Here is a 26,305-nt window from a genome sequence, read left to right on the forward strand (position 1 = left end):
GATCTACCTCATTTATCCCCCTGCCTTTCTCCCCAATGGAGACCCAAAGCAGCTGACATAAGTCATTGTTCTTGGGGCTTCCCAGGTGGGAGCACATACAGCCGGGACTCCGGGAACTGCACTGGCTGCCAATAGTATACCGGGTTTGTTACAAGGTGTCCTGGCCCCACTGATGGACCTCCTGAGGGCCCCTGGTCTTTTGGCCACTGTGTGACACAGAGTATTGAACTGGATGGGTCACTGGCCTGATCCAACATGGCTTCTCTCATGTTCTTATGTTCGGGGCAGGGATGCTCTGTATTCTTGGTGCTTGCGGGGGGGCAACCGTGGGAGGGCTTCTAGTGTCTTGGCCCCACTGATGAGCCTCTTGATAGCACCTGGGGTTTTTGGCCACTGTGTGACACGGAGTGTTGGACTGGATGGGCTATTAGCCTGATTCAACATGGCTTCTCTGATGTTCTGAAGGCGCTGGTTATTACCTTTAAAGCCCTATATGGCCTAGGACCTGAACATAAGAGAAGCCATATTGGATCAGGCCAATGGCCCATCCAGTCCAACACTCTGTCACACAGTGGCCCCCCCGCCCCCCTCCAAATATATATATATATATATATACACACACACACACACATATATATACGCACTGTGGCTAATAGCCACTGATGGACCTCTGCTCCATATTTTTATCTAACCCCCTCTTGAAGCTGGCTATGCTTGTAGCCACCACCACCTCCTGTGGCAGTGAATTCCACATGTTAATCACCCTTTGGGTGAAGAAGGACTTCCTTTTATCCGTTCTAACCCGACTGCTCAGCAATTTCATTGAATGTCCACGAGTTCTTGTATTGTGAGAAAGGGAGATAAGGACTTCTTTCTCCATCCCATGCATTGTCTTGTAAACCTCTATCATGTCTCCCCGCAGTCGACGTTTCTCCAAGCTAAAGAGCTCCAAGCGTTTAAACCTTTCTTCATAGGGAAAGTGTTCCAAACCTTTAATCATTCTAGTTGCCTTTTTCTGCACTTTTTCCAATGCTATAATATCCTTTTTGAGGTGCAGTGACCAGAATTGTACACAGTATTCCAAATGAGACCGCACCATCAATTTATACAGGGGCATTATGATACTGGCTGCTTTGTTTTCAGTTCCCTTCCTAATAATTCCCAGCATGGCGTTGGCCTTTTTTATTGCAAACGCACACTGTCTTGACATTTACAGTGAGTTATCCACCATGACCCCAAGATCTCTCTCTTGGTCAGTCTCTGACAGTTCACACCCCATCAACTTGTATTTGTAGCTGGGATTCTTGATCCCAATGTGCATTACTTTGCACTTGGCCACATTGAAGATACAATGAAATGAAAACTACCAGTCCATGCATATTGCTAGAGGGTGAGCGGTTTTATAAGCTCCTAATAAGAACGTAAGAGTAGCCATGTTCGATCAGGCCAGTGGCCCATCCAGTCCAACACTCTGTGTCACATAAGAACATAAGAGAAGCCATGTTGGATCAGGCCAATGGCCCATCCAGTCCAACACCTTGTGTCACACAATGGTGCCATCAGGAGGTCCACAAGTGGGTCTAGAAGCCCTTCCACTTCGCCTGCCGCCCTCCCCAAGCACCAAGAATACAGAGCATCACTGCCCCAGACTGAGAGTTCCAATAATACACTGTGGCTAATAGCCACTGATGGACCTCTGCTCCAGATGTTGATCCAATCCCCTCTTGAAGTTGTCTATGCTTATAAGAACATAAGAGAAGCCATGTTGGATCAGGCCAATGGCCCATCCAGTCCAACACACTGTGTCACACAGTGGCAAACCCCCCCCCCCCCAAGTGCTATCAGGAGGTTCACAAGTGGGTCTAGAAGCCCTTCCACTTTGCCCCCCCCCCCAAGCACCAAGCATCACTGCCCCAGACAGAGAGTTCCAACAATACACTGTGGCTAATAGCCACTGATGGATCTCTGCGGCTCCGTATGCTTATCCAATCCCCTCTTGAAGCTGGCTGTGCTTATAAGAACATAAGAGAAGCCATGTTGGATCAGGCCAGTGGCCCCTCCAGTCCAACACTCTGTGTCACACATAAGAACATAAGAGAAACCATGTTGGATCAGGCCAATGGCCCCTCCAGTCCAACACTCTGTGTCACGGAAGAACATAAGAGAAGCCCTGTTGGATCAGGCCAATGGCCCATCCAGTCCAACACTCTGTGTCACACATAAGAACAGAAGAGAAGCCATGTTGGATCAGGCCAATGGCCCCTCCAGTCCAACACTCCGTGTCACATAAGAACAGAAGAGAAGCCCTGTTGGATCAGGCCAATGGCCCATCCAGTCCAACACTGTCACACAGTGGCCAAAAAACCCCCCAAGTGCTATCAGGAAGTTCACGTGGGTCTAGAAGCCCTTCCACTTTTCCCCCACCCTAGCACCAAGAATACAGAGCATCACTGCCCCAGACCGTTCTAATAATATGCTGTGGCTAATAGCCACTGATGGACCTCTGCTGCATATGTTTATCCAATCCCCTCTTGAAGCTGGCTATGCTTGTACCTGCCACCCCCTCCTGTGGCAGTGAATTCCACGTGTTAATCACCCTTTGGGTGAAGGACTTCCTTTTATCCATTCTAACCCGACTGCTCAGCAATTTGATTGAATGCTCCCGAGTTCTTGTATTGTGAGAATGTTTTCCCCTCCCAAGACATACCTGTGAGCGGGGATGCTGGATCGCCCACTCCTCTTGGGAAGCTCCTCTTCCACTTCCCCCAGCAGGTTTTCTGAGTAAACAGGGGCAGCTGCCCCTTTTTCCTCTCGCGCCTCTGAGCCATCCTGACCTTCAAAGTCATATTCACTGAGCCGCTGCTCTTGAGCGATACTACACTGCTTTTTGGCTGGGGTCTCCCTTGCCGGTTTTGTAGCTCTCTTGCGCTTCACACCTGAGTTGCCGCCTTTGGAACCGTCTTTGTGAGCGACTGTATCCTGCGGCTCCTCCCGGCAAGAGGCCTTTTCTCTCTTGTGAGGACAACGCCTGTTCCCCGTTTCGCTAAAAGCATTTCCCGCCTTTCCTTCCGGAAGCTGCATCTCCATCTGCTGTGTAGCCTCCAGGTTATGATGGATAGACTTGACCCGGGGAGGTACATCGTTGTTGCTTCCAGTGAGTGCTAAACTCGTCCCTTCTTTACAAGGGATCACGCCTACAGTGTGGCTCTCTTGCGCACACCTGTCTTCAGTTCTTTGGCAGGCGGCCTTCCTTTTCGGGAGGTTTTCTGAAGACTGTCCTCCTGGGGAATTAGGATACATTCCCTGCTCTCTCTTCCCACGATGGGAGATAGGAAGGCTTTCCAAGGGCTTGTGTTCCGGTGATCTCTGCCCTTCAGCTGCCCCACGGATCCCCTCGGGGCAGCCATCTCCTTTCAGACCCTTTGTAGGGTGCCGTTCTGCCCCCTGGCACCTGTCCAGCCAGCCTGCATCCAGGCTGCTCAGCCGCTTCGTCACCGTCTGTTTCAGCTGCTGAAATTTATCCCGCGATGGCAACCTTGGCTTTGGATCCGAGGAGGGGAGCGTGGCTGGAGTCAGCCCGTGAAAGGGAGAAGGGAAAAGGCCTGCCAGCTCTCCCGCATCAGGGCCCGATGGCTGATCCAGGTCATTCGTCACCAAAGAAGCTTCCGGAAGTGTGGAAGGCACAGCCGGGGGGGCCTGATGTGGGCCCTTCTGTGACAACGTGGTTGACCTCCTCCTGGAGGTGAGGGATTTTCTTAAGGTCACGGGACGCTCCTGAGATCGGAAGAAAAAAAAAACAGTGAATGTTTAGCAGTTGTACTCATCTGTTCCCCACCGGGTTGGAAATACCTGGGATATTTTGGGGGTGTAGTTTGCACTGGCTACCAATCGAGTACTGGATCCACTTCGAGGTTTTAGTACTGACGTTCTAAGCCTCGTGCGATCTGGAACTGGCACACCTGCGAGACCGTCTCTCCCCATATGAGTCCAGAAGGTCATTACGATGGGCCAGACAACAGCTTCTAACCATCCCTGGCCCAAAGGACGTCCGGCTCGCCTTGACCTGGTGGAATCAGCTCCCTGTGGAGATTCGGGCCCTCCTGGATTTGTTATCATTCCAGAGGGCCTGTAAAATGGGGCTGTTCTGCCAGGCCTATGGTTGAGGCAGGCGGGTGTCCTCATCCTCTTCTACCTTCAGGCTGGCCTCCCAGCAATGCCTGCCGCCTGATTGACATCCTTGGGCAAGCTAGGTTGCCTATGATAATTATGCCTTCTGTGTCCGCATTATCCAGGCCTCCCTCGATTAATTCTCATCTACTGTGATCCATGCAACGGTCAATCTAGGTCAACGGGCAATCTAGGTTGCCTATGATAATTATGCCTTCGGTGTCCGCATTATCCAGGCCTCCCTCAATTAATTCTGATCTACTGTGATCCATGCAATGGTCACCTCGAGACTAGACTACTGTAATGCCCTCTATATGGGGCTGCCCTTGTCTCGGATCCGGAAACTGCAGTAGGTGCAGAACGCGGCAGCCAGGCTGTTATTGGGTCTCTCTATACAGGAGTACATACAGCCAAGGCTGCGGGAACTGCACTGGCTTCCAATAGTATTCCAGATTCGCTACAAGGTGCTGGTTATTACCTTTAAAGCCCTCTATGGCTGAGGACCTGTCTACCTTAGGGACCGTCTCTCTCCACATGTTCCCCAGAGGGTACTCAGATCTGGATCACAGAATTTTCTGTCAATCCCTGGGCCGAGGAGGCGAGACTGAAGGCTACCAGAGAAAGAGCCTTCTCAATTGTGGCCCCCCACTGGTGGAACCAACTCCCAGAAGATGTAAGGGCCTCACGGGACCTTGCCCAGTTCCACAAGGCCTGTAAAACAGCTCTATTTTGACTTGCCTTTAGTTAAACTACAGTATAAGTAGATGCCCAACAGTCTCTGAATGTAATGGTACCAACACAAGCACCAAAAATTGTTTTAAATTATTTTAAACTGTTTTAAATTGTTAATTAGTAATGATTGTTAATTTTAATTGTTTGCTTACTGTTCTGTTGTTTAGGATTGATTGCTGTTAGACAAATAAAACGAACCCAAAAGTCATAATGGATCAGTCCTTCATCTAGCTAATGGAGTAAAAAGCATGCTCATCAAGTTCAGACGCGAATAACAAAGAGAAAAGAACTACAAACGCCTTTCCTCAAGCTACTGCTGAACCCAAACCATGCTTCAAGGCGACAATTATCATGCAAGTTTAAGCAGGAGCAACAGGCTTAGAAGAGAATTACTCTGCTACAGACTGCTATGTAAGCCGCCTTGAGCCTGCTTCACAAGGGAGGGCGGGATACAAATTAAATATTATTATTATTATGCAATATTAGTCACTCACTCCACAAACCTTAATAGCTGCTCCCAAGTTGTGTTTCAGCTTCATCCCAAAATACTGCACAGAAAGTTGGAGCGCATCTCGATCTTGTGGGGTCAGTTTAGGAACCATATTACCCCGATTCAGGTGTGCACCCCAGGAACCTGAGTCTGGTGTCTTGGGAAAATATATATATTTATGAGGGAGGGAGGAATTGAGAGAGAGAGAGAGAGAGAGAAAATGAATAATGAAACTGGTGAGGTTATGGGAAAAGTTTCTACATCTGCACAGAAGATTGACGGCAAAGTTTCTCAATTCCAGCTCTCTTTAAGTTTAACACTAAACAGTGTTAAAATTGAACAGTATTAGACAAGAGAGGCAGCAACAGATTAAAGCTAAAATTGGGAGACATCTGACTGTAATTTTATAGATTTAGTTCAATAGAAACTTATGGAAGGAAACAACCAGCTCTACCTCTCATATTTGTGGAGATAGAGTTATATGTCTGTCAATGACAACTGCAAAGACATTAATTGTTCCGCTTCTGCAGATGGATATTGATAACTTCTATATTTGAATTGTATTTAATACTGAACCACTGTCTCCCTGTAAAGGCTGTGCCAGCATTTGCAAAATTCCCGGCATACTGTCATATAAAGGCTGAAACACTAGAAGCAGATGTGGACAATCCTACATCTAGAGAGCCAGAGCACTGTAGTGGTGACAATGTCAGACTGAAAACTGGGAGGCCCGGGTTCAAATCCCCACTCTTCCACAGAAGGTCTGCTGGGTAACCTTGGGCCAGTCACACACTCTCCGCCTAACCTACCTTACAGGGCTGTTGTGAGGATAAAATGGAGGAAATTAGAATGATGTAAGTCACCTGGAGTCCCCAGTGAGGAGGAAAACATGAAGCAAATAAATAAGTCCAGGTCCTAATCCCCATTCAGACCGGACACAATGCTCATTCACAGCCCAGCTGCTGTGATAAGAATCTCTGAAAACTGCTAAAAAATATGATATAACTATTGTTCCTCCATGCAGAACAAAGCGGAGGAGGGGGGGATTTAATGTGAAAGAAAAAAACAAAACAAATCGAATGAATCAAGTGAAAAGTTTTCTCTGCAGGAACAGAATTAACATTCTGCAAATGCAAACACCCCTGAGCTACCTGTTGAGCAGCAAGAGAATCCTGAGTTGTCTGCTTGGGGATCGCTTCCGGTTCCGAGCCCTTGTCTCGCTTCAGCGTTTTGTACTCTCTGTACAATTCTGTGCCAAAGGCAAGAGGAGAGAAACCCACAACAGATGAGAACAGTTTCTGAGCTTCCGAGGGAACCACCAGCCCAACGAAGCCCTGGAGTTCATCAAATCCAACATCCTCTCTCAAACGGCAGCAAAGCCGACTTTTGCAAACAGAAATGACAACATTTACAAAAGATGATTCATTGCAGCTCAGTGGGAGAGGATTTTCTTGCATGCAGACAGTCCTCCGTTCAGTCCCAGTCTCTCCACTGAAATGGACCAGGTGGCAGGTCTTCGGAAAGACCTTTCTTGGCCTGAGATCCGGGAGAGCTGCTGCCAGTCGAAGTGGAAACTACTGTGATGCACCACTCAGTATAAGGGAAATGAGCACTGCCAACTTATTCTGCTTGCAGAAATGTGGACTTTCAATGGTCAGTAAGTCATTATAGCATTTGAGATGCAGGAAGAAATCCTAAGCACATTTACTCAGAAGTAAGTCCATTTTACTCAGCTGGACTTAAGAAGAAGAAGATTATATTGGATTTATATCCCACCCTATACTCTGAATCTCAGAGTGGCTCTCAATCTCCTCCACCTCCCCCCCCCCCCCACAGAACAGACACCCTGTGAGGTGGGTGGGGCTGAGAGAGCTCTCCCAGAAGCTGCCCTTTGAAAGACAGCTCTGTGAGAGCTATGGCTGACCCAAGGCCATTCCAGTTTGGTGTAGTGGTTAAGTGTGCGGACTCTTATCTGGGAGAACCGGGTTTGATTCTCCATTTCTCCACTTGCACCTGCTGGAATGGCCTTGGGTCAGCCAGAGCTCTGGCAGAGGTTGTCCTTGAAAGGGCAGCTGCTGTGAGAGCCCTCTCCAGCCCCACTCACCTCACAGGGTGTCTGTTGTGGGGGAAGAAGGTAAAGGAGATTGTGAGCCGCTCTGAGACTCTTCGGAGTGGAGGGCAGGATATAAATCCAATATCTTCATCTACCTCACAGGGTGTCTGTTGTGGGGGAGGAAGGGAAAGGAGATTGTGAGCAGCTCTGAGACTCTTCGGAGTGGAGGGCGGGATATAAATCCAATATCTTCATCTACCTCCCAGGGTGTCTGTTGTGGGGGAGCAAGGTAAAGGAAATTGTGAGCCGCTCTGAGACTCTTCGGAGTAGAGGGCGGGATATAAATCCAATATCTTCATCTACCTCACAGGGTGTCTGTTGTGGTGGTGGAAGGGAAAGGAGATTGTGAACTGCTCTGAGACTCTTCGGAGTGGAGGGCGGGATATAAATCCAATATCTTCATCTACCTCACAGGGTGTCTGTTGTGGGGGAGGAAGGTAAAGGAGATTGTGAGCTACTCTGTGACTCTTCGGAGTGGAGGGCGGGATATAAATCCAATATCTTCATCTACCTCACAGGGTGTCTGTTGTGGGGGAGGAAGGGAAAGGAGATTGTGAGCCGCTCTGAGACTCTTCGGAGTGGAGGGCGGGATATAAATCCAATATCTCCATCTACCTCACAGGGTGTCTGTTGTGGTTGTGGAAGGGAAAGGAGATTGTGAACCGCTCTGAGACTCTTCGGAGTGGAGGGCGGGATATAAATCCAATATCTTCATCTACCTCACAGGGTGTCTGTTGTGGGGGAGGAAGGTAAAGGAGATTGTGAGCTACTCTGTGACTCTTCGGAGTGGAGGGCGGGATATAAATCCAATATCTTCATCTACCTCACAGGGTGTCTGTTGTGGGGGAGGAAGGGAAAGGAGATTGTGAGCCGCTCTGAGACTCTTCGGAGTGGAGGGCGGGATACAAATCCAATATCTTCTTCTTATTATTCAGCATCTACAAGTGGAGAAGTGGGGAATCAAACATGGTTCTCCCAGATAAGAGTCCGCACACTTAACCATTGCACCAAACTGGCTCTCCACACCAAGCTGGCTCTAACTCCTAGGGAAGTGTTCCTACATCCTTCTCAACAAAGCAGAGGACTGTAAGAGTGCAAGACGCCCTGGGCAGCCACTTATCTCAGGGGTGGCTAATGGTAGCTCTCCAGATGTTTTTTCCCTACGACTCCCATCAGCCCCAGCCAGCATGGCCAACGGCTGGGGCTGGGAGTCGTAGGCAAAAAACATCTGGAGAGCTACCGTTGGCCACCCCTGACTTATCTGAATGACAAGCAAAATCAACAATCCTGCCAATTGAACCGGTTCTGGCAATTTATCCCTTATCTCCCTGCATAGAAAAGTAGAGTAGATAAATACTTACTTTTAATCTCTTCAGGAGCTTCTTCAACATCAGCCTAGGGGAAAAAACATACAAACTTATTAGCTATGGCTCTAGAAATCTCTCTGGCTGCTCTTAGTTTAGTGTGTTTCACATACCTTGTTTGGTCTCCTCTGGCGCTCTTGAAGAAACGAAGCCTCCCATTTTTTCAGCAGTAATTTTACCTCACTGCATCTATCCATATCTCCCTGAGAAAGCCTTCCAAAAACCGAACCTGAAGACAAAAGCTTCGCGTTAATTTGTTCCTTAAAAAAAAATTGCTAGACAATATCAAGTAGGATGTTATACTTCAGACGTGGCTCCAATGCTTTCGCAAGCCGTGAAATATAGCAGGGAACTCAGTACCCCTCAAACCACAGTTTTCAAATGTAATATGTCTTTATTTACACAGTTTCATCGGCACAGAGACAGATCCAAGGAATTACTGGGAGAACCGGGTTTGATTCCCCACTCCTCCACTTGCAGCTGCTGGAATGGCCTTGGGTCAGCCAGAGCTATCGTAGGAGTTGTCCTTGAAAAGGCAGCTGCTGGGAGAGCTCTCTCAGCCCCACCCACCTCACAGGGTGTCTGTTGCAGGGAGAGGAAGGTAAAGGAGATTGTAAGCTGCTCTGAGACTCTGATTCAAAGAGAAGGGTGGGGTATAAATCTACGCCCTTCCTTCCTTCCTCCTTCCCTCTCTTCCTTCCTTCCGAGCCAGTTTGGTGTGAGAGCCAGTTTGGTGTAGTGGTTCTTATCTGGGAGAACCAGGTTTGATTCCCCACTCCTCCACTTGTACCTGCTTGGAATGGCCTTGGGTCAGCCATAGCTCTGGCAGAGGTTGTCCTTGAAAGGGCAGCTGCTGTGAGAGCCCTCTCAGCCCCACCCACCTCACAGGGTGTCTGTTGTTGGGGGAGAAGATATAGGAGATTGTGAGCCGCTCTGAGTCTCTGATTCAGAGAGAACGGCGGGGTATAAATCTGCAATTCTTCTTCTTCCATTTGTTTTAAAGATATCATCTCACCGTCTTCAGCCTTTCCCTGGATCAGCTCCCAAGAAGAGATCTAGGAGACTCAGCTGGCCCTCCTCAAAATATTGTGACCAATGGTGACATCAGAGGGTGTGGCCTGATATGCAAATGAGTTCCTGCCGGGCCTTTTCTCCAATAAATGCCCTGCGTATGTATACAGAATCCAGAATTTGAAACAGAATCCAGAATTCTCATTTGCTTCTCATGCATCATCACAGCTGCTTGTTTTTTCCCCATGTACAAGACCCTGCAGCCTGAGCAAAAAAGACCCCTGCTCCAAAGATCTTCCAGTTTGAAACTTGACACTGTGGGATGGGGCATAATGAGGAAAAAAGGATGGCAGTTAGCCAGTGCAGGCCTGTGCTTGGACTGAAACAGAAGCGGGAGGGTGAAAAGCTACAGGAAGAGTTCTTATTCCTCCAGAAAAGCACCCTAAGCATATAGGATTTCCAAGATGCTTTTTCTAAGCACTGGAGTTGAGGGGCTGAATCTATACCATGCATGTGCAGGGTTTTTTTTTTTTTTAGCAGGAACGCAGTTCTGGCTGGCTCGATGACAAGGAGTGTGGCTTAATATGCAAACGAGTTCCTGCTGAGCTTTCCCTACCCCAAAAGCCCTGCGCAAGTCAATGGTGACATCAGGGGGTGTGGCCTGATATGCAAACGAGTTCCTGCTGGGCTTTTTCTCCAACAAATGCCCTGTGTATGTATATCATAGCAATAACACAGATCGACCGACTAAGTCAGAGGTGGCCAAACGGCGGCTCGAAGCCTCCACCGCCCCATCAGCCAGCTTGGAGAAGGCATTTCTCTCTCTTTAAATCACTTAGCCAAGCCAGCCAGTGGCCAAAGGACATTCATTTAAAATTGCTTTCTTTCCACCTCTCCTTACCCCATCTATTTGCCTTCCTGTGTTGCGGCTCTCAAGCATCTGACATTTATTGTATGTGGCTCTTATGTTAAGCAAGTTTGGCCACCCCGAACTCAGTAAAGCAAGAAACACTGTTCTCAGTGAGCCTGGAGGCTGGCAACCCCACCCATAGACGCCCGAGAGCTCCTGTCTCCAAGCTCCAACCTCAAATCTCCAGGAATTCCCCAACCGGGAGATGGCAACCATGCTGCTTCAAATTCCGGGCGCCCTCCAGGCCCCACCTGGAGGTTGGCAATCCCACCCATGGATGCCCAAGAGCCCCTGTCTCCAAGCTCCACCCTCAAATCTCCAGGAATTCCCCAACTGGGAGATGGCAACCATGCCGCTTCAAATTCCGGGCGCCCTCCAGGCCCCACCTGGAGGTTGGCAACCCAACCCATAGACGCCCGAGAGCCCCTGTCTCCAAGCTCCACCCTCAAATATCCAGGAATTTCTCAACCGGGAGATGGCAACCATGCAGCTTCAAATCCCGGGATCCCTCCAGGCCCCACCTGGAGGTTGGCAACCCCGCCCATGGACGCCCAAAAGCCCGTCTCCAAGCTCCACCCTCAAATCTCCAGGAATTCTCCAGCCGGGAGTTGGCAACCATGCAGCTTCAAATTCCGTAAGCCCTCCAGGCCCCACCTGGAGGCTGGCAACCCCAACCACGGACGCCCAAGAGCTCCTTGGAGCCCCCCAAAAGGGACCGAGGCGACCGAAGAGACCCCCCCAAGTTTCCTTTACCGCAGCGGCGTCTCCCCGTCTCCGGCCTGACTGGATTCTTCGCTCCCGCGCGCCAAGCTTCCCGGCCAATAGCAGCGGACAGGAGGCGGGCCGAAAGAAACGCGGCCAATCAGGCGTCTCCGTCGGTCTCGTCTCCATGCTAACGCGACGGAGGGAGCCTGAGGGAAGGGGTGGCCTCGTCTGCGCTTGCGCAGGACGGGAAGTACGGTGGCCGGTATGGAGGGGGGGAGCCCGAAAGGGTTGGCGAGGCCTCGAGATGGGCTGAAGTAGCCGCGGCTGAGGGAGACGGAAGACCAGCGGCGAGGAGCGGGTAAGGGGCGGGGGGGTGAGGGAGTAGGCCTTGCGTCGGTTGCCATGGCGACAGTGGTCCCCCCCTTTGGAGGAGAAAGGGGGGCGAGGCTGGGGGGGGTCAGTAATCATAACGACGATAACAGTCTTTTTTAAGGCGCCCCCCCGGAATCCCCAGCATGCCTTGGGGCTCCTGGAGGGAAGGCCGCGAAGACAACGAAGAGGCGGGCGGAGAAGACTTCCTGGGGCGGTGGTTGCCATCCTCCAGGCAGGGCCTGGCTAGGGTTGCCAATCCCCCCGTTTGGAGGCCATCAGAAAGCGGGGAGGGAAATGTCCTCTGGGCACTCCTTTATTCCCGGTGGAGGCCGATTCCCATAGGCTATAATGGAGAATTGATCTGCGGGTATCTGGGGCTGTGGGGGGGGGGGAGGTAGAGGCACCAAATTTGCAGCATAGCGTCCAGTGCCTCTCCCCAAAATACCCTCTGGGTTTCAAAAGGATTGGACCAAGGGGTCCAATTCTATGAGCCCCAAAAGAAGGTGCCCCTATCTTTCATTATTTCCAATGGAGGGAAGGCATGGAGAAAAGGTGTGCGGTCCCTTGAAATGCGATGGTCAGAACTCCCTTTGGGGTTCAGTGATGCTCCTGGCTCCACCCCAAAGTCCCCAGATATTTCTTGGCAACCCTAGCCTGGCGACCCCCTGGAATCACAGGTGAGACCCCCCCCCCCCACACACACACACACTAGAGAGATCAGCACTCCTGGAGGAAATGGAGGACAGTTTCCAGATCACAACCTCACTCAGCATTTCCCCCAAATCTCCAGGAATTTCCCATGCTGGAATTGGCAACCCTTGTTGGTGCCAGTCGGCCCTAGAAAGCTCCCCCCAGGAGTGAACCAGGGTTCTTAGGAACGCTGCAGGTGGCAAGGGCCACTTTGAGCAGAGACATCGTAAGATTTTTTACGTTACTATGTGCATAGCCTGCCTTTCTTGCTGAGACCCAAGGTGGATTGTGCAACGTAAATCATTGCGAACAGTAGGGAGTGAGACACCAGCAAAAAAAAGTATGCTGGGGTTGTAGAGATCTACAATTTGAGGAGGGACGGTGGCTCAGTGGTAGAGCATCTGCTTGGGAAGCAGAAGGTCCCAGGTTCAATCCCTGGCATCTCCAAAAAGGGGTCCTGGCAAATAGGTGTGAAAAACCTCAGCTTGAGACCCTGGAGAGCCGTTGCCAGTCTGAGTAGACAATACTGACTTTGATGGACCAAGGGTCTGATTCAGTATAAGGCAGCTTCATATGTCCAACCAACCTAGGAGTGGATGGTTTTTCTAGATTCTGCTTCTCCCCACAGTTGTTTGATATAAACATACATTGCAATGCAGTCTGGAAAAATATGCATGTAAAAGCAGAGGGAGAAAGCACACAAAGTAGCAGAGCAACAGCTTGGTATCTGGGAGGAGGGACATGTTTATCAGTTAACTAAGATTTTTTCAGTTGAGTGAGCTTCCCTTTTGGGCAAACTTGCATATGCATGTATGGTAGGGGGCAAGTGGCAAACTGTGGGGCACACAAGGCTATGAAGTGTACTAAGGATTAGAAGATAAATCCAGGTGGGTAGCCATGTTGGTCTGAAGCAGTCAAAGGTTTGTGACACTTGGGCTTTGTAGAGAAAATCAGCAACTCCTTTGGAGTACTGTGTGCAGTTCTGGTCGCCGCACCGCAAAAAGGATATTATAGCATTGGAGAAAGTGCAGAAAAGGTCAACTAGAATGATTAAAGGGCTGGGACACTTTCCCTATGAGGAAAGGTTGAAACATTTGGGGCTCTTTAGCTTGGAGAAACGTCGACTGCGGGGTGACTTGATAGAGGTTTACAAGATAATGCATGGAATGGAGAAAGTAGAGAAAGAAGTCCTTTTCTCCCTGTCTCACAATACAAGAACTCGTGGGCATTCGATGAAATTTCTGAGCAGACAGGTTAAAACGGATAAAAGGAAGTACTTCTTCACCCAAAGGGTGATTAGCATGTGGAATTCACTGCCACAGGAGGTGGTGGCGGCCACAAGCATAGCCACCTTCAAGAGGGGGTTAGATAAAAATATGGAGCAGAGGTCCATCAGTGGCTATTAGCCACAGTGTGTGTATGTGTGTGTGTGTGTGTATATATATATATATAATTTTTTTTGGCCACTGTGTGACACAGAGTGTTGGACTGGATGGACCTTGGCCTGATCTAACATGGCTTCTCTTACGTTCTAACTTCTTTTTCAGTTTCTTGGTCTTTCAGCTTGACTTGTTATTGTATTGTTATTCTCAGCACCCTCTCTCTTAAATCTGCTTTTAAAACCAACGATTAAAAGGATGACAAACGATCAAGTACCTATGAATTGGGCAGCAAAACAGGTCCACCTTCAGATATGGTAGAGATTTTGGCAACAAAAAAAGTTCCTTAAAAGCAGGGAAAAAACTTCCAAAGGTAGCTTGGTGAAGACTGAACTCTAGGAAACATGGAATACTGAGGTCAGGTGAACACCAAAGGGTGGGAGGGGGGATTAATGGAAATGGAGAAATTGGTCTATTTAGACTCTGAGCAGTTTGTAATAATATGGAAGGGGAGATTTAAGCCAGGTGGAAACTTCTTTTGGTTTAGGTGTGCATCCCCTCTGCATGGGCCTCTCAATTGTAAGCAGCAATTTTTAATAACCAAATCAGTCTGTAGAAGAATGAAATGGAAAACATCCACCAACAAGGCAGAATTTTCTACGTATTTAGGAGACTCATTGAAAAGGAAATGTCCCCTGTGCAACATTTTCACAGCAGACTTTTTACGGGGTCGTTTGCCATTGCCCTCCCCAGTCTTTTACACTTTCCCCCCAGCAAGCTGGGGACTCTTTTTACCGACCTTGGAAGGATGGAAGGCTGAGTCGACCTGAAAAGCCAGCTTCTGCTGAGGATCGAACTCAGGTCATGAGCAGAGCTTAGGACTGCAGTACTGCAGCTTTAACGCTCTGCGCCACGGGGCTCAAGGAGACTCATTAGGTAGGGAGAAAAAAGACTTTGGAAACTCTGGGCCTACCCCAGAATGAGCTGCACAATGAATTTGTTAATTGCTTCTGGAATATTGAGAGTTTGAATTGCTTTATTTGATCATCTTAGGTCATGTATCACTTCCTTGTAGAGCTTTCTGATCTTATTGTTCCTTTTTTTCTGTTAAAGTCTGTTCCCAGTTCTTTCTGGCTCTTCCCTTATGTTGCTTATTTCTTCCTCTTCCGCTTTCAGTTTTAATGCCACTCTCTGCTTTTTTTGATGCTGTGCTTTGCCTTGGGCAACTGGCTATTAGAATTGCTTCTCCCATTGTCATTCACTTTTGGCTTCCTAATCCCGTTGCATTGTTTCTTGTGCGTTTCCCCCTCTTTCTTAACACTGTAATCAGCCTTAAGCCTCGGTGAGAAATGCAACCTATAAATGAATGTTTTGTGTCCTCTAAAAGGCAGGTAGCAAAAGGAAGCAGTCTCTGTGTGCTTCAATAGAAACCCTAAAGATAAGCGCTAATGGAAAATCCATGGTCTTTAAAGTTGCAGCAGCAAAACAGAAGAGACTGTGGGAGACAGTTAATTGCGTATAAAGGCAGTTAGCAAAAGTCAGTACAAAAGATTCAACAGTACATCATGGTAGAAACAATTCATAGTAGTCCTGCAATCAATGTAACAATAGAACAAAGCATGAGTCAAGTTGCACCTTTAAGACCAACCAATTTTTATTTAGAACGTAAGCTTTTGTGTGCTCTTAAGCACACTTCCTCAGATGAGGAATCCGGCACAATGAGCAAAGCCATGCATAGCTGAGCAGAGCCATACAGAGCTGGTAGGCAGTGGCTAGACCCAAGTGGGCAGCCGTGTTGGTCAGAAGCAGCTGAACAAAGCAGGAGTCCAGTGGCACCTTTAAGACCAACCCATTTTTATTGAGAACGTCAGCTTTCGTGTGCTCTGGAGCAAAGCCATACAGAGCTGAGCAGAGCCACACAGAGCTGGTAAGCAGTGGCCCAGAATGCAACACGGTACAGGTTTAAGAACCAATGACAGTGAAGTAGAATTATCTGGTAGGCAGTGGTTTAGAATGTAAGATGGTACAATTCTTGGTACAAATACATCTCCAAAAAAGGGTCCAGGCAAATAGGTGTGAAAAACCTCCGCTGGAGACCCTGGAGAGCCGCTGCCAGTCTGAGAAGACAATACTGACTTTGATGGACCAAAAGGTCTGATTCAGTATAAGGCAGCTTCATATGTTCACGTTCAAGTGTTGGAATGTCAGTCAAAAGGAAAAAACCCTGAGAAAATTGGGGGGGGGGGGTGTCCCTAGAAGATGTAACCCGTTTCCTCTGTTCTACCAAAATATCTTATTTCTTTACCCATACCACTTTACAGCTTTGGCATTGCTTGTACTGTAGGCTGTGTGTATAGGTAATACTGTAAGCCTAGGTCTGGAAGGTTTAAGCCTGGCCTACAGGAAAGATCTCCAGCTTTCAACGGAAGCATTGGATCTTGTCCTGCACTTCTTTCTTGTTCATTCAACATTCAAGAATGGTGCTGAATCAGCCCAAAGGTCCCTAGGGAAGGACTGTGGCTCAGTGGTGGAACATCTGATGCCTCTAGCTAAGATGATGGGTAAGACCTCTACCTTGAAACCCTGGAGAGCTGTTGCCAGTCTGAGTAGACAAAACTGATTTTGATGGCGGGTTCATGCGGTCCTACTGTATCCCATCGTCTTGTTTGTAATACCTGTTTCTCAGCCTGTGCTTCTGAAGTGTAGGCTTACAACAAACACTGAGCAGTTGGACTAGATTGGGAGAGATGTCTTAAGTGCAGAGAGCCAGTTTGGCGTAGTGGTTAAGTGCGCGGGCTCTTACCTGGGAGAACCGGGTTTGATTCCCCACTCCTCCACTTGCAGCTGCTGGTACGGCCTTGGGTCAGCCAGAGCTCTTGCAGAGCTATTCTTGAAAGGGCAGCTTCTGGGAGAGCTCTCTCAGCCCCACCGACTTCACAGGGTGTCTGTTGTGGGGGAGAAAGGCAAAGGAGATTGTGAGCCGCTCTGAGATTCAGAGTGAAGGGCGGGGTATAAATCCAATATCATCGTCGTCTTCTTCTATCCTTTCCCCAGGCCTGTGGATCTGCTTGCTGCTGGGGTGCTGCCATGCACTCCCTGGTGTTCCTCTGTGCGCAGAAGGTCGTGTCCCACCATGCCACTGTGCTTGGCGCCTTGGGCTTCCTCCCCAAGGAGCTCTACCCGGTCTTGTTCAAAGCGGCCTTCATGGACAAGAGGACCGTGGCGTTGCAAGACTTGGTGCAGACCTGGCCGTTCCCGGTCCTGAGTTTCCAGAAGCTCTTGCGGAAATGCCAGCACTGCGAGCGCGCCCTGATCCGGGAGAGGCCCAACAAGCTCTGCATCCAGACGGTGATTTTGGGGGTGGTGACGTACCTGATTAAAATGCGAGAAGATCAGCACTGCAATAAGAGGTACGTGACAAATCGCACACTCTCCCTGATTCTCTACAATGGGAATGCAGTTCTGTTGACCCGTGCAATTGTTACATGGCTCTCTTTAAAACCACCAAGTGACCAGTAAAATTATTTCATTTGCAAACACCCAACCTGTGTCCATTTGAACTTACAACTTCCAAGCTTACTTGCTTTATTATATTTTATTTACAAAATTTGTATTCCATCTTTCTGTCCTCCCCAGGGCCACCAAGGTAGCCAGTGGCTTAACACAGCGGTGGCCAAACTGTGGCTCTTTCACACACATTTGTGTGGCTCTTGAAGCTCCCACTGCCCTGTCAGCTGGCTTGGAGAAGGCATTTCTCTCTTTTAAGTTACTCTTCCAAGCCAAGTCAGCCTGCAGCTTGGAGAATGCATTTTAAGTTAAAAGTTGCTTTCTTTCTAACCCTCCCTCCCTCTCCATCTATTGCCTGCCTGCCTGCCTACTTTCAAACATCTGATGTTCATGTCTTGCAGCTCTCAAGCATCTGAAGTTTATTCTATGTGGCTCTTACGTTAGGCAAGTTTGGCCACCCTGGCTTAACATGTATAATTTATAATAAATCTGTGAGGATTTGGGGGAGGGCGGGAATTGAACTGTTTCTTGTGATTCTGCTGTTGATACCAGCTTAGTGTTTGCAAATCTTAGACTCAGAAGTCTAAGATGCAATTTTAAAGGGTTTATTCCAAACACCTGCTGATGAACAAATGAGGAAGCTAAGGAAGAGGAATGCAATTTATGAGGATTCTCTGGTCTTCGTGCCTTTTGTGAGGGGGGCCCTGCATTCCAAGATTTGCAATTGAAAGCTAACAAAGCTCCCCCCCCCACTTAATTCTAAGGTTCAGTGGGAAAGAGGTAGTTTGCTCATGCCCAGAGTGGGGGAGGGGGGCTTATGCAGATGTTCTCTCCAGAAAAGGTCCAGACCAATGAACTGCTTCCCTGGGATTGTGTAGATTTTGCACTCAGCCCCTTTGAGATCGCGTCCAGAGATAGGAGCAGAGTGTAGAAGCAGCGAGTGGGCTGCAAAGAAGAGTTTTTATACCCCACTTTTTCACTACTCAAAGGAGTCTCAGAGCAGCCTACAATCGCCTTCCCTTCCTCTCTGCAGAACAAACAGGCCGTGAGGTTAGGTGGGCCTCAGAGAGCTCTGACAGATAACATTCCAATCTAACATTCCAAATTGCATATTTATTTATTGGCATTTGCATTTATTGGCAATATTGTGTAATATAGCATTCTGGCTTTTTTTTTGTCATATGCAGGACCTTTTTGTACGAAAAAGTCCAGCAGGAGCTCATTTACATATTAGGCCACACCCCCTGACGCCAAGCCAGCCAGAACTGTGTTCCTGCTCAAAAAAAAGCCCTGGGCATATAGATTGATCATATACGACTTGTGTTTTGTGTATTTTTCAAGAGCTTATGTATTTATGTACATTGTTTCATTGAGTAAGGGAGATATCTGGTGTTTTCTGGTTGTTCTGATCCCAGATGCTGTGTCTGCCTGTTTAGACCATTGCATGGGTCTGTCTATCTTTTTGGGCTGCCCTGCGGCAGCCTCAAGAGCCCCGTGGCGCAGAGTGGTAAAGCTGCAGTCCTGCAGTCGGAGCCCTCTGCTCACGACTTGAGTTCGATCCCAGCGGAAGCTGGTTCAGGTAGCCGGCTCCAGGTTGACTCAGCCTTCCATCCTTCCGAGGTCAGTCAAATGAGTCCCCAGCTTGCTGGAGGGAAAGTGTAGTAGATGACTGGGGAAGGCAATGGCAAACCACCCCGTAAAAAGTCTGCCGTGAAAATGTTGTGAAAGCAACGTCACCCCAGAGTCGGAAACGACTGGTGCTTGCACAGGGGACGACCTTTACCTTTTGTGGCAGCCTCAGGCGAATGCAGGGGGTTGGGAGTCACCAGCACCCAGCCAGCCCTCTCCTAGAGAGGCCGACATGTCTTTGGCTTTTTTTCTCAGAAAGCCAACGTGTTGGAGGACTCATATCCACAATGCCTTTGCTTCTCCTGTTGGCATACCTCCTGGGCTACTCTTTGTGCTCACTGGCGCTGTGCTCTCAGCCATGTCGTTTTGCCTAAGCACAGAGGAATGGTGGGGACAGGTTGAGACAAGAGAGGTGACAATCCCCGGGAAGATGAGAGGGGAGCCTGTTTGCCGAGGCGATGCGCTGAGTAACGGCGCTCTAACGGTTTGCTTGTTTGGTTCCTTCGACAGCAGAGGCCAACGGCTGCAGATCCTAGATATGACCGGCCTGCAGGACGAAGGGCAGGGCCCCGAAAGCATGAGCCTGTGGTCCAGGACGGTCACTCTGGCGAAAGCTTGCCTGGACATCTCCAAGCAGCAGAGCAAGTGCATCAAGCGGGCCTCCAAGAGGCGGAAAGGCCCCTACAACAACTCCGTGGCTTTGCCGCCCCCTCAGCCTGTCTTTGTGGACGTCTGGGTGGACCTTTTCGTGAACAGCACCTCCTACGGGGTCCTGAAAGACGCCTTGCAGATCAACAGCAGCAACGCGCTGCGGCTGAGGTGCCGGGACTTCCGGGCGGAGGAGCTCTCCATCGCCAGCACCGTGGGGCTCCTGGAGTTCCTGGACCCAGCCGGCGTCCGGCAGGTGGACCTGCGCTTCAACAACTTGGGCCTTTCCGGCCTGAGAGTGGTCCTCCCCCACCTGGCCAAGTTCACCAACCTGGCGAGCCTGAAGCTCCCCTACAGCAACATCGACGTCCGGCGCCTCACGGTGGGCATGGAGGGCAGCCTGCAGTACTTTGCCACTCAGCTGAGCCGCCTGACACGCCTCAAGGAACTGAACCTGGGCTCCTCCAGACTCTCGGGCAAGCTCACCCAGCTGCTGGGGTAAGCTGTTCGAGTCTGGGGCCTGGTTATCCAGTAGTGACTGCCCCCTCATACAAGGAGAGATTCAGGATTGGCTGTTTTGAGAGCCAGTTTGGTGTAGTGGTTAAGTACGTGGACCTCTTATCTGGGAGAACCGGGTTTGATTCCCCACTCCATCACTTGCAGCTGCTGGAGTGGCCTTGGGTCAGCCAGAGCTCTCTTATCTGGGAGAACTGGGTTTGATTCTCCACTCCTCCACTTGCAGCTGCTGGAATGGCCTTGGGTCAGCCAGAGCTCTCTTATCTGGGAGAACCAGGTTTGATTCCCCACTCCTCCACTTGCAGCTGCTGGAGTGGCCTTGGGTCAGTCAGAGCTCTCTTATCTGGGAGAACTGGGTTTGATTCCCTACTCCTCCACTTGCAGCTGCTGGAATGGCCTTGGGTCAGCCAGAGCTCTCTTATCTGGGAGAACTGGGTTTGATTCCCCACTCTTCTACTTGCAGCTGCTGGAGTGGCCTTGGGTCATCCAGAGCTCTCTTATCTGGGAGAACTGGGTTTGATTCCCCACTCCTCCACTTGCAGCTGCTGGAGTGGCCTTGGGTCAGCCAGAGCTCTCTTATCTGGGAGAACCGGGTTTGATTCCCCACTCTTCCACTTGCAGCTGCTGGAATGGCCTTGGGTCAGCCAGAGCTCTCTTATCTTGGAGAACAGGGTTTGATTCCCCACTCCTCCACTTGCAGCTGCTGGAATGGCCTTGGGTCAGCCAGAGCTCTCTTATCTGGGAGAACTGGGTTTGATTCCCTACTCCTCCACTTGCAGCTGCTGGAATGGCCTTGGGTCAGCCAGAGCTCTCTTATCTGGGAGAACTGGGTTTGATTCCCCACTCTTCTACTTGCAGCTGCTGGAGTGGCCTTGGGTCATCCAGAGCTCTCTTATCTGGGAGAACTGGGTTTGATTCCCTACTCCTCCACTTGCACTTGCTGGAATGGCCTTGGGTCAGCCATAGCTCTCTTATCTGGGAGTACCGGGTTTGATTCCCCACTCCTCCACTTGCAGCTGCTGGAATGGCCTTGGGTCAGCCAGAGCTCTCTTATCTGGGAGAACTGGGTTTGATTCCCCACTCCTCTACTTGCACCTGCTGGAGTGGCCTTGGGTCATCCAGAGCTCTCTTATCTGGGAGAACTGGGTTTGATTCCCTACTCCTCCACTTGCACTTGCTGGAATGGCCTTGGGTCAGCCATAGCTCTCTTATCTGGGAGTACCGGGTTTGATTCCCCACTCCTCCACTTGCAGCTGCTGGAATGGCCTTGGGTCAGCCAGAGCTTTCATAAGAGTTGTCCGTGCTGTAAGAGCTCTCTTAGCTCCACCCACTTCACAGGGTGTCTGTTGCGGGGGGTGGGGGGAAAGATAAAGGAGATTGTGAGCCGCTCTCTCTGAAATTCGGAGCGGAGGGCGGTATATGAATCCAGTATCTTCTTCATCTTTCATTCTTGTTTTGAAATGAAGACAGGTTCCGGTGTAAATATGAGTAACACCGCAATTCACCAAAGTAATAAATATTTCAAAAGCATGTACAATGTATGTCTTACGACATTTATAGTAATGCAGAATAAATCTCAAACACTCTAAGTCAACGGCTCCAACATTTTTGGTACCAGGGACCGGTTTCGTGGAAGACAATTTTTCCACGGACTGTGAGGGTGGCGATTGTTTCGGGATGATACAATTGTATGCTATAGAATGGGGGAGATTTGTCTTAGCAGTAGTATGTGCAAAATGGATCTAGGGGTCTTAGCGGATCATACACTGAACATGAGTCAGTGGTGTGATGCGATGGCTAAAAAGGCTAATGCAATTTTGGGCTGTATCAACAGAAGTATAGTGTCCAGATCACGTGATGTGATGGTATCGCTTTACTCTGCTCTGGTAAGATCTCATCTGGAGTATTGTGTTCAGTTTTGGGCACCACAATTTAAGAAGGATATAGACAAGCTGGAAGGGGTCCAGAGGAGGGCAACGAAGATGAGGAGTCTGGAAACCAAGTCCTATGAGGAAAGCTTGAAGGAGCTGGGGATGTTTAGTCTGGAAAGGAGGTGGCTGAGAGGTGATAGGATCACCATCTTCAAGTCCTTGAAGGGCTGTCAACTAGAGGACTGTGTGGAATTGTTTTCTGTGGCCCCGGAAGGTAGGACCAGAACCAGTGGGTTGAAATTAAATCAAAAGAGTTTCCGGTTCAACGTTAGGAAGAACTTCCTGACCGTTAGAGCAGTTCCTCAGTGGAACAGGCTTCCTCCTTGGGAGGTGGTGGGCTCTCCTTCCTTGGAGGTTTTTAAACAGAGGCTAGATGGCCATCTGACATCACTGCTGATTTTCTGAACTTAGGGGGAGGTGTTTGTGAGTTTCTTGCATTGTGCAGGGGGTTGGACCAGATGACCTTGGAGGTCCCTTCCAACTCTGATTCTATGAGTCTAGATGGCCATCTGGCAGCAATGAGGATCCTGTGATCTTAGGGGGAGGTAATTGTGAGTTTCTTGCATTGTGAAGAGGTTAGACTAGATGACCCTAGAGGTCCTTTCCAACTCTACGATTCTGCGGTATGGCAGTCCTCATTTGTAGCATGCCTGTGTGACCACCCTCGGTCTCTTTCACTGTGACCGTGGATGCTAGAAGCTCCCCAAAATGCTTCTTGGTGTTTGGGGACCCTTGGAGAGCCAGTTTGGTGTAGTGGTTAAGTGTGTGGACTTTTATCTGGGAGAACCGGGTTTGATTCCCCACTCCTCCACTTGCACCTGCTGGAATGGCCTTGGGTCAGCCATAGCTCTGGCAGAGGTTGTCCTTGAAAGGGCTGCTGCTGTGAGAGCCCTCTCCAGCCCCACCCACCTCACAGGGTGTCTGTTGTGGGGGAGGAAGAAAAAGGAGATTGTGAGCCGCTTTGAGACTCTTCAGAGTGTAGGGCGGGATATAAATCCAATATCTTCTTCATCTTCTTCAGGAATGGGTGGGAGGGCTTCGCTTATGTTCTTATGTGTCACACAGAGTGTTGGACTGGAGGGGCCATTGGCCTGATCCAACAGGGCTTCTCTTATGTTCTTATGTGTGACACAGTGTTGGACTGGATGGGCCATTGGCCTGATCCAACAGGGCTTCTCTTATGTTCTTATGTGACACAGAGTGTTGGACTGGAGGGGCCACTGGCCTGATCCAACATGGCTTCTCTTGGGTTCTTATGTGTGACACAGAGTGTTGGACTGGATGGGCCATTGGCCTGATCCAACAGGGCTTCTCTTACGTTCGTATGTGTGACACAGAGTGTTGGACTGGAGGGGCCACTGGCCTGATCCAACAGGGCTTCTCTTATGTTCTTATGTGACACAGAGTGTTGGAATGGAAGGGCCATTGGCTTGATCCAACATGGCTTCTCTTATGTTCTTATGTGACACAGAGTGTTGGACTGGAGGGGCCACTGGCCTGATCCAACAGGGCTTCTCTTACGTTCTTATGTGACACAGAGTGTTGGACTGGATGGGCCACTGGCCTGATCCAACAGGGCTTCTCTTATGTTCTTATGTGTGACACAGAGTGTTGGACTGGAGGGGCCACTGGCCTGATCCAACAGGGCTTCTCTTACGTTCTTATGTGACACAGAGTGTTGGACTGTATGGGCTCCTGACCTGATCCAACATGGCTTCTCTTATGTTCTTATGTGACACAGAGTGTTGGACTGTATGGGCCATTGGCCTGATCCAACATGGCTTCTCTTAGGTTCTTATGTGACACAGAGTGTTGGACTGGAGGGGCCACAGGCCTGATCCAACATGGCTTCTCTTATGTTGCTATGTGTGACACAGAGTGTTGGACTGGATGGGCATTCGGGCAGTGCTTGGGCCAAGGCGTATTGACCTCTGCAGTCGCCGTGAGGAAGGAGGCAATCAAGGTGGGAACCTGGAAGTGCCAGACGGGTGGCAGTCTCCACTCCCCATACTGATTGTTCAGTGAGCATGGGCTTGGAGACCCCAGTGTAGCATGCCCGCTCAGATGGCCCGCATCTCCTTTGTTCCTACTCTGTGGCAACTGCAGATGTATTTGTGTCCTGGGGAGAAGCGAGGCGGTGTGAAGACAGGAGTGAAAGTAAAGGAGGAATGGGGAGCAGGTCAGGTTTGGGGTGGCGGGTGGAGCGGAGGTTGCATCCCGGGTGCTTCAGCGTGTCCCTTGTATCCACAGAGACTTACAGAGCCCCCTGGAGAGCCTGGAGCTGGCCTTCTGTTACCTCCTGCCCAACGACCTCGCCTACCTTTCCCGAAGCCTCCACACTCCCGCCCTGAAGAAACTGGATCTCAGCGGCAACAACCTCTCCGACTGCCTTCTCCAGCCTTTCCACGTTCTCCTGACGGAGACCTCGGGGACTCTGCTTCACCTGGACATCATGGAGTGCCGCCTGATGGACACCCACCTAGGCACGCTCCTGCCCGCCCTCTGCCGCTGCTCGCGGCTTCGCTACCTGGGAGTTTTCGGCAACCCCATTTCCGCCAAAGGACTGAAGAACCTGCTCCACAAGACGTCTGGACTCTCGGACTTGAAGCTGGTCATCTACCCGTACCCCGTGGACTGCTACGGGGAGGACCTGCCCTGGCCGCCCACCTCCTCCAACCTGCTCAACGGCTCCGTGGACGAGGAGAAGTTTTCTCGGGTCAACAACGAGCTCCAGCAGATGCTGCTGAGCGCCAACAGGGCAGACGCCATCTGGACCACAAATCTCTGCCGTCACAATAGCCTGGACTATTTCAGTTTGTAGCTGGGATAGTTGCGGACGCTGCCTCGCCAACGGACATGGCACGGGTGCCCGTCTCTTACTCCCCTCTCTTCCCTCGTTGCCCGTCCCACCAGCTTCGTCTGGTCTTTGCTATATTCCAGAGGGGTTACGCTTGCTGCCCTATCCTGGCAGTTTTGGAGCAGGGAAAACCCCCGTGCCTGGAATAGCCCCACACGCTGCCTCTAGAACAGAGAGACGGTGGCGTTAAAGAGAGCCAGTGGATAGCCAGTGGGATAGCAGGGCTCGGTTCTGTGAAGTCAGTGGAAAGAGCCCTTTGGCGAAGGGAGACGTGGGCAGGCGGGTGGCAAGAGAGAGGGGAGAGTGAAGTAGGATTGGCCACGTAGTGACCCACGGCAAATGACATCTCTGCGTTAAATGAGACAGCCAGGTCAAATAGTTTTTTTTCTTTCTTTAAAGCCGCATCCTGGTGCATGCAGCAGGAGCTAGTTTTTAAACAATCTGCTTTATATCATCTTGTTGAACACACACACACACACAAAGTGGAAGGTAACCTCTCCTACCATTGGAACCAGAGAGCCGAGCTGAGTGTTCTGAGAACTTCTGCATTTGACCCTGTCCCCCCACCCCCCCAATAAAGGAACTAGAAGATGCAGGGGGAGTTGGTACTCCCTGGGCCCAGAATCGGGAGAGAAACCAAGCAAGGGAGAGGTCAGAGTTCTTGGAAAACTGTGAACCTAAATAAAAGGTGATTTCATCGGAGAAAGAGGGGGAGGCGTCCGGTGTCTGTTTATGTTGCGCGGTTCAAGCAGTGCGCATTCTGCTCGGTGAGTTGCGTTAAGTTTTTTATTCATTAACACATTTCCATCCAGCCTTTTGTCCTGGATCAAAGCAGTTCACAAGTTTTAACGAGAGAACAACCAATTCTGGAATGGGAGGCAGTTTGGATTAATTTGGCGAAAAGGTTATATATTGCTCTGTGCCCTTCCATTACTTTCTGGGTCTGGGATTCAGAGGTTGACTGCCACCGTGACTAGTAGCTTTTCTGTGTCATGGAGGTCGATAACGGTTCAGTTTAGTTTATTTTATAATGGCCATAACATCACCTGGGAAATAATATCTCTATTGCTAGGAAGAGTGAAGGTGACAGGAAGAGGACGACCCAACGTGAGATGGACTGACTATAAGGGAAGCCACATCCCTCAGCTTGCAAGACCTTAACAAGGCAGTTAATGGCAAGATGTTTTGGAGGGTGTTAATTCATAAGAAGAAGATTGCAGATTTATACCCCGCCCTTCTCTCTGAAGAAAAAGAAGAAGATGATATTGGATTTATATCCCGCCC

General features: G+C 49.8%; 2 protein-coding genes across 2 annotated transcripts in view; one reads left to right on the forward strand and one right to left on the reverse strand.

Annotated features, from left to right (window-relative positions):
* RECQL4 (RecQ like helicase 4) overlaps window positions 1–9,090 on the reverse strand; it is a 73,451-nt gene extending 64,361 nt beyond the window's left edge. The window contains exons 1-5 of the mRNA XM_060243162.1: window positions 8,980–9,090; window positions 8,864–8,897; window positions 6,541–6,638; window positions 5,403–5,546; window positions 2,708–3,774 (exon numbers count right to left, since the gene is read on the reverse strand). Coding sequence (XP_060099145.1) covers window positions 2,708–3,774; window positions 5,403–5,546; window positions 6,541–6,638; window positions 8,864–8,897; window positions 8,980–9,063 — 1,427 coding nt within the window. The 5' untranslated portion in view covers window positions 9,064–9,090. The remainder of the gene's footprint in view (window positions 1–2,707; window positions 3,775–5,402; window positions 5,547–6,540; window positions 6,639–8,863; window positions 8,898–8,979) is intronic.
* A 2,617-nt stretch (window positions 9,091–11,707) lies between these two features.
* Window positions 11,708–25,727, forward strand: LRRC14 (leucine rich repeat containing 14). The gene is made up of 4 exons (XM_060243157.1): window positions 11,708–11,850; window positions 16,988–17,343; window positions 19,580–20,215; window positions 24,415–25,727. Exons 2-4 carry the CDS (start codon window positions 17,021–17,023, stop codon window positions 24,983–24,985), a joined length of 1,530 nt encoding a protein of 509 aa, XP_060099140.1. The 5' UTR covers window positions 11,708–11,850; window positions 16,988–17,020; the 3' UTR covers window positions 24,986–25,727.
* Window positions 25,728–26,305: the final 578 nt, after the last annotated feature.

The sequence above is a fragment of the Heteronotia binoei genome, chromosome 7 (genome assembly GCF_032191835.1).
Source record: "Heteronotia binoei isolate CCM8104 ecotype False Entrance Well chromosome 7, APGP_CSIRO_Hbin_v1, whole genome shotgun sequence".
In the NCBI taxonomy this organism is placed as follows: domain Eukaryota; kingdom Metazoa; phylum Chordata; class Lepidosauria; order Squamata; family Gekkonidae; genus Heteronotia; species Heteronotia binoei.

What these genes read in the sequence shown, in the direction of transcription:
- LRRC14 (XM_060243157.1), top strand. Translation starts at nt 17,021, where the DNA reads ATGCACTCCCTGGTGTTCCTCTGTGCGCAGAAGGTCGTGTCCCACCAT. An exon ending in GATCAGCACTGCAATAAGAG is followed by an intron (nt 17,344 to 19,579) that starts GTACGTGACAAA and finishes TTCCTTCGACAG; the next exon opens with CAGAGGCCAACGGCTGCAGA. An exon ending in AAGCTCACCCAGCTGCTGGG is followed by an intron (nt 20,216 to 24,414) that starts GTAAGCTGTTCG and finishes TTGTATCCACAG; the next exon opens with AGACTTACAGAGCCCCCTGG.